This window comes from Rutilus rutilus, assembly GCF_951802725.1.
Source record: "Rutilus rutilus genome assembly, chromosome: 12".
Classification (NCBI taxonomy): domain Eukaryota; kingdom Metazoa; phylum Chordata; class Actinopteri; order Cypriniformes; family Leuciscidae; genus Rutilus; species Rutilus rutilus.
The window spans coordinates 11,948,980-11,960,963 of NC_140217.1; the positions used below are offsets into that span (position 1 = coordinate 11,948,980).

Sequence of the window (11,984 nt, forward strand, 5' to 3'; positions counted from 1 at the left end):
AAGAATGACTTGTTGGTCTCAGTTCTGTGACACACTCTGATATGACCTCAGAATCTTATGCTAACATGGGTGTGTGACCATCCAATAAAGGTTAAACATGCTGGTTTGGTTTTACTGGTGAACTGACATGGGTTTAAAGGGTAGATGCAACCCCTTTAAGTGTGTGTGTGTGTGTGTGTGTGTGTGTGTGTGGGTGTGATAGAAGTTGTTGGGTCAAAATGTCCCCATAAGATGGCAATATCCAAAATCCCTGTCCTTGTTGGTAAACAGCTTATAAATTATACTAAGTGATGTTTTTTGAAAATGTAAAAATGCAGGAAGTTTTCTGTGGGTAGGTTTAGGCTTAGAGGATAGAATATACAGTTTGTACAGTAAAAATCTGGAATGCCCCCGTAAAACAGTAAAACTCAATGTGTGCGCTAAATCAACTAAATTGTGTTTTTGATCATTTAGATCAATAATTGAATAACCAATAACAGACAAAGCAGAATTCCAGTATAAGACATTCATCTGAAAAGTACATTTATTCTAAGGCTTGGGCATATAAATATACATATTTAATTTCCCATATTTTAATTGAAGATATGTCATAGTAATCAAACTGGATGATTTCACTCATTTAACCTAGTTTTAATGAATAGTGAAGACATCTAAAATATATCTAACTCATGGATTTACTGAATAATAACCCTATTAATTACAGTAAATATAAAAAATAAAAATAAAAATCCAGACACACAATACAGAAATCTCTCGTCTCAGGGGGACATGAGGGAGGGAAGCACGGTCATTCGAAAATACTACCGGGTTTCTACTGATACAAAGCTTAATGCTAATCGGTGAAGTATCCCTTTAAGGTGGGGATGGGTGTCATCTTGCCTCAAGGTCATCTTACCCCCATCTTACCCTGGTCTTGATAATAAATAAATTAATTCTCATTTTCACAAAATGTGTAATTTATTTACATTAAATGGGATTGATTGTGCTTTTAACGATACCTAAGATCTTTAACAACTTTAAATGTTCCTGTCCATACTCTGAACAAATGCCAACATACTGGATTTATTGAACAGAAAGAAAAAAAAAACTTTTCAGTGCCATCTGTATCTAATTCTGATAAAGTAGACTGTTGGTAAATGTCTGGCACATCTGAATTCTATTAGCCTCCATTTTACTCAATGGCCTCTTCTATCCTGATTCCATCCACCAGTAGGGAGTGAACTATTCCATTCCGTTTCCTTCCACTAGTTGTTGCTTTTATGCAGCATTCACGGTTCCCCACTGCAAAGTGTGTCTCGGTTCCATTCTCCGTAAACTCCCCCTGCACACAGAAATCAATATAAACATAGGCTTGTAACTAAATAAGCACAAGCCATGGGAATGCTGTGCAACGATTAAGATGGTGTTTCATATTTCCACAGTGTTCACTGGTCACACAACTGCTCCATTAGCTGACGCCACTCAGACTTAACGGACCAAAGTGTATCTTTCACACATCTAAAGGCCTGTGCCAGTGTGAACTGCAATATTAAAAGTTCTCACCATGGTCTCCATTTTCTGTCCATTGCACCATACATCCATAGTGTCTTTCTCTAGTGAAACAGAAAAAAAAAACACATAATGGTTTGCTAATGTTGTCTTAATTGTCTTAACTTCAGAGATTACAGTTAAACTGTCTGATGCCTGCCAAATCAAACAAGCAAATTAGAGGATCACTTTTCCGGTCTCTTAGTACTGCATGCGCACTGTATAATTTAGTCTATAAGGGTTTTCAAACTGATGCTTCAGACCCCCACGGTTTTCATGTAAAAAAGCCCTATTTGTACTGTCCAATAAGTTGACCTTTTTATCTGCTGACCCCCTAATTTGAAAACCCTGATAGTCATTATCTTCATACACTGTGGCTATAAATGACCTTGAGAAGAATAAGGGCTTTCAGAAAAACTTAAAGAACATCATTTTGCATCATAAATCAAGAGGGATGTTTTCACTGTGAATCTTACCTAGAACTATCCTGTAATCAGCATCATCCAGTTTCAGCACCCATGTTTTGGAAATCTTTGATCGGTTGTCCAAAAATGTTTTGAGACTTTTTCCATTGATCTCCAGTGTGTACTCATAGGAAAACCCAGTGACCGCCTCAATAAGTATGGTTGCTTTTGTGTCTGTATTTCCAACAGGGAATGTTTCTTTGCCCACCAGTTTGAACAGCCAATCCCTCCTCAACACCTCCTTAAAAACAAGACTTGATAAGACTTATTATAATTATTTGATATGATCTCATTCATCTTTATATTAGATATTATCTTATAGTATTATCTAAATGAATAAATTCAAGATAAAAATATTATACAGAAATATAAAAACTTGAATCAAAATGAAAATAAAGAAAACATTAATAGGGCTACATGTTCTGCTTCTGGTTTTATATACTCATATTCTGTGTATTCTATAAAATAAAATAAATTCATTCAAGTTTTTTTTCATTTATGTATTTATATACTTTTTGTGTAATATATATATATATAGGCTATATATATATACACACACTCACACATATCATTATGAAAATAATATAACACAATGCTATAGCCTATACTATAGTATAATAATAAATAAATAAATAATTGACTAGATCTCACCTTCCCATTAATGTAAATGACCCGTTTTCCTGTTGTTGTTCCATGTTCAAACTCAATTCGGTAAAACCCATCACTTAGCGACACATCCCACGTTCCCACAATGTCTCCGGACATTATTCTGTAGGCCTTGATCCACACAACCCAAGCACTCTATACTATGTTTATTTCTCTGTAATATTTTAGCCTGAGCCTGGTAATAATAGCCATCGTCATGTGTAATGGCTGATTAGATCTCTGTATATTCTTGAGGAGGTTGCCATCCTGTGCTCGCTCAGCAACGAGTGCATTAGTGTAAGAGGCTTAACTCAAGCAGAGAGTGCCTAGTTGTGTGTGCGAAGACGGGTTTTTTTTTTATTTTTGTTTTTTTTATTATTATTATTTAAAGCACATTTAAATAGACATTAGGTTTAAGAGTTAAAAAAAAAAATGAAATGAAATGTTAAAGAGCGTAGATTCTTCCCCCTTTTTTGGATCCTCTCTGGTACCAATAGATGGCAGTCCTCTCTCTCTCTCTCTCTCTCTCGCCTTTATAAAATATTCTTGATCCAGAAATATTTTCTAAAGATGGTAAAAATAAATAAAATAAATACAGTTTTTGTTTTTTTCGGCCTACGTTAAAACCAGAAGCAGCTGATTACATGGCAAGAATACATAGTAGGCTATTACGTAGGCTATGTGATCAATAAAGTTTAGTATTTCATCTTTAAAAAAATGACATATAAATCCCTTCACAACCCTATTTTATCCAATGTTGTGCAATATGATGTTATGCTAATTTGATGTAGAACACATTAGCAAGGCAGGCACGCTATTAACATATCAAAAGAGAGTGGGCGTGGTCAATCTGGCTGCGAGCCCCGCTTGTTGAGAACTTTCTTCCAGATCTCAGTAAAAGTGCCGGAGCTCAGAGAGCAGTGAGAAGTATTGGACACGAGGCTCTTTTCACGCCATTCTTCAAAGGATACAGAAATTTGACAAAGTGTGGTGGAGTTCTGCCTGTCTTTCTTGGAAACTACTTGACGTAACTGAATATTATAATGAGGGAATGCATACGGAATTATGCATTTCTCGCAATCATTTGACAAACTCATTCGCTTTGGATTATGACATTATATTTTTCCCTCGAAGACGAGTCGGAATAACTTTTAGTTGTTTTCTTTATATCTATTTTACGCAGTTTTTCTAAGTATTAATCTGTCTTTTGTTTACTATTAATGTAACACGATTGAGCAGGAATGCAGGGTTAGTTTGTGTCTCGCTGCTGTTGGATCAAATTACCCAAACCTTTTGCCTATTCAATGTCATCATTTTTGGATTGATTTGTATTTATGCTGTAGTCATATTAGCAGTATTATTGCAATGAAAAATCATCAGGTACATGCCATTTTGTTTACTCTGACGTGGATTCAAGCATCAGAATTGGTCCTGGATTACACAGGATCAGAAGGAGGAAATGCACAATTAGAATCAAACACTTTTGTCAAAAAGTACACAGATGATGTGCAATCTAGTAGAAGATTTGCACAGTTATCCACCTCTGGAAACACACGTATACTCAGGAAACGTCAAAATGATCAGAATGTGGAGTCCTCACGACCCCCAGCCAGGAGGGTCCTGAAAGGTCAAAGACAAGTTCCATACAGGAAACCCAGTGTGACTTACAGCATTCCTGCTCAAGAACCTATTTTTCAATCTACTCCATTGGGCACAACTAGCTCCATAAACATCCTGGCTGGTTTTGCAGGTAAAAAACGTGTTCTGGTCATTTCAGCTCCCAACAACTCTGATGGCTATTACAGGTTAATGATGAACTTGCTCAGGCCGGACGTGTACTGTGAGATGGCGGACAGACACATGCAGCAGATTATAATGTTCCATGAAAAGGGGAAGATGGGAGGCAAGGTGAGCCGTGTTAACAATCAGGGATCTCTGGTGGAGGAGCCGTTGGATCCAGCCCTGGTGCCCAGACTGATGGGCTTCCTGAAGCTGGAGGATGGTAAGTTTGGGATGGTGCTTCTAAGAAAGACCCTTCAGGTAGAGGAAAGATACCCATACCCTGTTCAGCTGGAGGCAATTTATGAAGCGATAGACCAGACTCCTATGCGTAGACTGGAGAAGGCCAGGCAAAAGGGCTTTGTGCAAAAGTGCAAGACCGCTGGAGTTGAGGGCCAGGTGCAGTCTGTTGGCTCAAATGCAGTTGGTTTGCAGCCGCAGGTGAACACGACAAAAAATACTGGGCGACACAGGGTGAGACCAGTCCCTCAGCCCACCCAGATAACTCGGGCACAAATATCAACTACCATCAGTACCACTACAATGACTACAACCAAAAAACTTACAACAATGACTACCTTGAAAACTACAACCACAACACCTCCAACTACAACTACTATAACAACAACAACAGCACCTACTACCAACTTTTTTCCCTCAACAACGACTACTATGACCACAAATGCACCCTCCACAGTGGTGCAAACGCATCCACACACAACCGTACCCTGGAACACAGCTGTGCCCAATACCTCTGAGCGGGTCTACCGGCCCTCACTACCAAACCGTCTGAGGGACACAGATACTCGTCTCGCTGTTACTTCTAACTTCTACAAACAACATAAAGGAAAACACCTAGATCACACACAAAAGATTTCAACTGCAATCTCACCAACACAAGCATCCACACAGAAGGGCAAACTGCCTGTGGTAAAACATGAATGGAGTGAAAAGCTTAGTCAGCACACAAGAGAACGAGACACACAGAGGCCCACTGCTAATAAACCAGAGACAGAACTTATTACCACTCAAAAGGGCAAAACTAAAGCTGACAGTGCCGACCGGAGGAAGAAGGTGGATAGACCTGAAAAGCCTTTAAAGAAGATACCTGGAGGGGAAAAAGGCCCAAAAGTGACCAATGTCAGTGGTCAAATAAAAAATGCTGTGCAAAAGCCAAATGTCTTTGAAGAAAGGGCTGTTGTGGACCAGGCAGCCAATGCCAAGAAATCGTTAGAAACTTTTTTGAGTTACTTTCAGAGAAGACGACGGCTCATAGTACGTATTGTATCTATGAGACACATGGAAACAGTTACATAGAGATATAGGTTAGGGCTCAACAATAAGGATGACCCGTTGTGAGAGAGTTTCGGGCCTGTTGTCGAAACTGTCACATGCCCAATGCGTCATCGCTATATCTTACATTTTTTATTACACATTACTCATCACCAAACTTTTTCTGAAATTTGGTGACATGGAATTCTGTTTATCGACTTTTTATACTCATCAGATAGATATATAAATATATATATAATGTATCATTTTTATCTATTACTGCAATGTGTGAACACTTTTAATAAGGTCAGTGAAAATGTGTGAACATTTGTAATCATTTTCAAATGAATATTAAATAATAAATGTAAATATTATACATTTAAAATGAAAAATAGATAAATGTATACATTTAAATGAATAATTTTCCATTTATTTAAGAAACCTTTGGAAAAATCCTTACTGTTGAGCCCTCTTAAAAATAAAGGTTCTCTATGGCATCTATAATTCCAATATCTATTGAACTTTTCTATGCACAAAAGGTTCTATATGTTGCAAAAAGGTTATTAAAATGTTCTTCATATTAAGAAAAAAATCATACCAAAATGTGAACCCTCCATTTTGAAAACTTTGTTTGCTCATTATGTTCCTGAAAATTAAGAAGCATTTTGGCACTGAATCAATGTCTAAAAATGTTGGGTGTTTTATTAATCGTCTGCAGGTAATAACTGCTCCAGATGAGCAGAATCATATGTACAGTGAACAGAGGGATGAGTACCTGGAGCAAGTGTGTGATATGGCCCTGCGTAAAATTTCCATCATCAGTATCTTTGGGCCCCTCACAAACAGTACCATGAAGATTGAACACTACCAGACAGGTCAGTGCTGCTTACAGTCTTTGTGTGTTTGTAACATGTCCTATCAAAATGTCCCCATTCTTTTTTTAACAGAACAGGATAAGCCCTTACGAGGCCTGCCGGACAGTGATCTCATCAACCAGGACCTCATCACTGCATTTCGGAAACATTTCGGGATGATTTATAATGATTTCAACATGTTGCTGACTGATTTTGACATGAAAGTCAAGGTGTGGCGTAAAAAAACTTTTGTTTGTGTATATGAGATGTAGATGTAATCATTTCTGACCTAAAATTATGCATTCCTTGTTTTCACAGCAACGATATGAAGTCCCGATTGTTATGCAAGCAGTGTTTGATTACATTGACACATTGTCAACTCGCATTAAAGAGATAGAACAGCAGAGGCAACTTGCGGTTATGTGCAAGAAAGAAGACAAATCAAGATCTCTAGAGGACTTCCTATCTAGGTTCGAAATAACCACTGTCGGTGTCTGAATTTATAATTTATATAATGCATTAACGTAAGGAATGTGCTCATCTGCATGCTTTCTCATGTCATTGTCTTTTAAGATTCCGTTGGAGGCGGAGACTGTTTGTAATATCCACCCCTAATGATGAAGAATGGGCCTATCAGCAACAACTCTACGTCGTTAATAGCCAAGCTTGTAATCTAGGTGAGATCATTTGGATAAACCTTAGTGACATTTTTATCTTCCACTGTGAAATAAACATGTGCTTTTAAATGTGAACGTAGGCCTACTACTAGCACTACTTACAATAGACTACAAAATGCTATAGACAAATCCAGAAGCATGCAAAATGAGAAATGTTCAATTTCACTATCTCTAGTGTATGGTCAGTGTTTTTCAACTCCAATCCTCAGGACCTACGCCCAAAAATGTGTCTCCCTGTTTAAAACACTAAGCAACAAAAACGCAATTTTGTGAAAATAGTGACGTCTTGCGTATTACGTGTTCAGTCTATAGGTGCTTAGTAGTGTTTCTTTACAAAATGATATCGCCAACTACTGTCCTGGCAGCATAATACAACGTTTGTAGTTGTTTTGGCTGATCTGTGTGAACAAGGATTGTTTTATCAACGTTATCGTCTGTACGTGAAGAACACAAAGGAATTCGTTTCTGTTTTTAGTAGCCTACATCATTGTCTTGTAAACGTACCCTAAGAAGCTGATGAGCTGAATCAGGTGTTTTAATGTGTGAGATATCTAAAACATTCTAGTACATATGTGCGTCCCCAGGACTGAGAAACACTGTTGTAGGTAATATACACTATTACAGGTGTCCAAGAACGTTTTGGTCTGCCAAACCTCTTGGAGGCAAAATATTTACTTGGAGTAGCCTACCCATCAGATTTTAGCTCAAATTCGCATATTCACGGGTTTCTGATGTTGGTTAATGGTCAAATGACATGCAGATTAAATAACAGATAAAATATGTGAAAATCTTTCAGAAAAAAACATTTATTTGAACATTTTTATTTCTATTTTAAGTGTCAGCGAGTGATTACAAATTATAAAAATAAAGTGCAGGATTTAGTCACGGCAGTTAGTTTTATTTAAAAAATTGAAAAGAAAAAGTGCTCAGGCAAAATCTTCAAAAACAGAAACAGAACAATCAACGTAACTAAGGGTCTGTTTACATGACACCGGTTTAAACTAAAACCGTAAAACTTTTTATCCATTTTGGCCGTTTTTTTACACGACAACAGCGTTTTGGTTTTGGTTGGCTGAAAATGCAAACTTTTGAAACCGGGTTTCAAAGTGTAAGTTTTTGAAAACAGTCTCAGAGTAAACAACAAAAACCTGAATCTCTGAAGACGATGACGTCATGCACATGCATATTACGTGTTCAGTCTATGGTGTTTCATTGCCATCTAACGGCCTGGCAGCAGAATGCAGCAGAATACAGCATTTTTTGTTGTTTTTGTGGATCCGTGTGAATGGGGATCGTTCTGACAACGGTGTCGTCTGTACGCGGAAACCTCAAAGGAAAAACCTCTCCGTTTTAAGCATATCGTTGTCGTGTAAACACCCCCAAATGAGAACAGACAATGAACTGAACAAAGACAGAGTTTAAATGCACAAGGCAAACTAATCAACTAAATGAATAACAGGTGCACATGTTAATCAAATCAAAGAGAAGCCATGGACTGTGTCCTAAATCGCCCCCTATACCCTTAAATAGGGCACTATTTGAAGGGACAGCCATTTGTAGTGGTGTCGAAACCATAGTGGACGATATTGAGTGCACTCATTCAATCCCACAATGCACCGCAATAACGAGTGTACAACTGATGAACGCTCAACGGTTAGAGAATACCCATAAAGCACTGTGAAGGAATTCCTGCGTCTCGCCAGGAGATGGCGCCGCAGCTAAATCAATCATCCATCCATTTTCCAAACCCTGTAATATCACACAGGTAGAAATTCCTTTTTAATTGATTATTAAATTGTTTAATTACGGTTTATACATGCTAGTTTCCATAGCAGAGTGCAGGATAAATATTTTCATTACTACTGGAGCTACTGGAGCAGTTTGCTACGTTTCAATTAATTATTAAACAGCAAGCACAAACTGCAAAAGCGGCAGCCCTTCCTGCCCACTCAGTGTCCGAATTCACTCACTCGTTTTCATTCACTCCTTCAAGTGGGACTATATTAGTGGACTAATGTAGGGAATAGTGAATGAGGGTATAGGGGGCGATTTCGAACACAGCATTGGTAACACAGAAAACTCAAACATGTGACAAACCCACCCAAAATAGAAACTGACACAGATACCCGTAACCACAGGTTACCAATATTTAAATGTTTTAAATGCTTCACTTTCAAACATTCAAGTCCTCAAACTTTATGTCTAGGCTAAATAAAGTGAACCAAGAGCACACAGCATCCTCAAAATGCACATAAAACAGAACCAAACCGCTTTAAGATACTGATACAGCTCATCAAAGCTACTTGAGTGTAGAAAACTGCTGCTCTTCACTCTAAAACACGCAACTCAACAGACTATATTTATTTAAACAACACCTCTGATAAGCTATATCGCAATTTCTGTTTTATTTTGATTCATTGTGAATCCCCATTTAATAATAAAAATTTGACAATTGATTTAATTAATTATTAGATTTTCATCAACTCAAGAACCCCCAGGGGTTTGCGAACCCCCTGATTTGGGAAACCCTGTACTATTATATCTAACCTATAATGTAAAAAACCTTAAAGGTATAGCGGAGGATTTTCTTTTTCCGGGTGGATCATCAAGACTATTGGTCCTCCTAAGTGTCAATCATTCTGGTGATATGTTTACGTAAGGCCGTCGTACGTGCTCGTGCACACGATTCACACGATGGCGTGCGCTCAAAACACAGGTTGGGCTTTCCACTGATGCCTCAGTCGCGAAGTTTCTACTTGACAGGTAAAGTTTGGCATGCTATTTGGAGAAATCCATTTAAAATCACTGCTAGTAAAAATTAATGTAAGCTATGATGATTAGCTCGTGCATGCTCTCTCGTGCACACGTTTAATAGGCGTTCCCTGTCGGGAGCAGGTAGAGTGCTGCGCATGTGCATTTTTTCAAAAAGTGGAGAGGGCGGTTCTTTTCTAAAATGCGGGAAAATCCTCCGCTATACCTTTAATGGTCATAATATAGTTCAGGCAACATACACCATAAAATGATTTCTAGGATTTCTAATAAGCCAGTGGAATCATTTAATTTTTCATTAGTAGAATTGTTCATGACACAGTTGTGTAAAACCAGCCAATCTGAGAATTTACTAGATTAAGAAAAAACAAGAAAGTTGAGACTATATGACACCGCACTCAAACTTTCAATAGTAGTACTTTTTTGTGAACTGTAGCTTTGCTGTATCAACAATCACTCCTACTTGTTTATGTAAGTCAGAAAATAGACACTTTTTGTTTTCTGAAATTCCATGTTAAGCATTTGTAAACAAATTTTGGGGTCCGGCCCGGTCATCACCCTATGCGATAATGTCAACAGCTGTGATTTGTTTGGACGTTCCAATCAAAAATGCGTGGCTTAAGTGCATTCTACACTCTGGATGTCTTAACCTTCAAACAACCCCATAATTCCAATTTGACAACTAACATCAAGGAAATCATCAAGTCAGATGCCAGAGGATTCCCCAGAGAGCTGCCCGCTTATAGAAATGCACATATGGTATTGATACTTGTCTTTTAATTGGAACCAGCTCTCATCTGCACAAGAGCCCTCAATCACAAATGGCTCTGAGGAATGGCACTAATAAAAATAGGATGACGCAGTCCATTTACAGCTATTTTGTTAGCTATTTTGGCGGTAGGAACATTTTTAGGAATCTTTCTGTGCATTCTTTACAATCCAGCAGGACCTGTGGATGTTTGAGTCGTGCGTAGCGATCCAACAGAGACCACTTCCTCTCTGGGGCATGACAGCTTGATTGATGCCTTCATAAACGAAGGCCCGTTTTAGAACAAAAAAACAACACATTTTCAATGCAAATCACATGCATGTTTCAGAGAACATCTCTGCGAAAATTCTGTTGAATCCATGAGTTCACCTTTTGCAGTTTATGTTTAGTCTTTCTTTTTCCCCCAAATTCACAGGGCTGCGTCACATATCTGTACTGAAAATTACTGGAAAAACGCTGGATGACATGAGTGGAGTCCTGGAGCTTTACCCCATAAATGGTGAGATTAGTGACTTGTTTCGCAGTGAACAAAACTCACTCACTTTTATTGCTGGAATGCAGATGTACTAGTGCTGTTTTATTCTTCAAAGAAAACGAGGAAACTGTGGTTCGTATTGCAGGAAGTGCATCAGTGGACCGTGAGGACCTGTCTGCCTCGCTGGTGCAGGACATCAGAAACTACTTCCAGATCAGCCACGAGTATTTCTCCATGCTGCTTGTTGGGAAAGACGGCAATGTGAAATCCTGGTACCCCTCGCCTATGTGGTCCATGTCAATCATTTACGAGCTGGTGGACTCCATGCAGCTTCGCAGGCAGGAGATGGCCATCCAGCAGTCTCTCGGCATGCGTTGCCCAGACGACGACTACAGTCACCACGATGGTTACCATGAGGGCTATCATCGGGGTTACGGTTATTAAGAACAGTGGGAGATGTCTTTGATCCTGTGCACTCCCTACAGGGAAAAGTGTGAATAGTTTCAAATGTCAGAACAGAAGACTTTGCCTTTGCAGTTTTCTTACTAAACAGTACCATGAGCTCCTCATTTTATGTACCGTTTTGTGGAAGCTGATATTTAGATTTGCTCTTGTCATGAATGATTTGGTAACACTTTACAATAAGGTTCATTAGTTAACAATACTTCTACAGCATTTATTAATCTTAGTTAATATCAGTTTCAACATTTACTTATACATTATTAAAATCAGAGGTTGTATTTGTTAACATTA

The 11,984-nt window shown here is 38.3% G+C and overlaps 2 protein-coding genes across 2 annotated transcripts; one reads left to right on the plus strand and one right to left on the minus strand.

Annotated features, from left to right (window-relative positions):
• Nucleotides 1-507: 507 nt before the first annotated feature.
• On the minus strand, nucleotides 508-2,925 carry faimb (Fas apoptotic inhibitory molecule b). The gene is made up of 4 exons (XM_084426956.1): nucleotides 2,643-2,925; nucleotides 2,004-2,232; nucleotides 1,543-1,592; nucleotides 508-1,321 (listed from the first exon to the last, which is right to left on the minus strand). The coding sequence occupies exons 1-4, from the start codon at nucleotides 2,754-2,756 to the stop codon at nucleotides 1,172-1,174; spliced, it is 543 nt and encodes a 180-aa protein (XP_084283082.1). The 5' UTR covers nucleotides 2,757-2,925; the 3' UTR covers nucleotides 508-1,171.
• A 666-nt stretch (nucleotides 2,926-3,591) lies between these two features.
• On the plus strand, nucleotides 3,592-11,984 carry ccdc80l1 (coiled-coil domain containing 80 like 1). Its single transcript, XM_084426964.1, has 7 exons — nucleotides 3,592-5,690; nucleotides 6,406-6,562; nucleotides 6,635-6,771; nucleotides 6,860-7,011; nucleotides 7,115-7,218; nucleotides 11,172-11,255; nucleotides 11,377-11,984. Exons 1-7 carry the CDS (start codon nucleotides 4,002-4,004, stop codon nucleotides 11,673-11,675), a joined length of 2,622 nt encoding a protein of 873 aa, XP_084283090.1. The 5' UTR covers nucleotides 3,592-4,001; the 3' UTR covers nucleotides 11,676-11,984.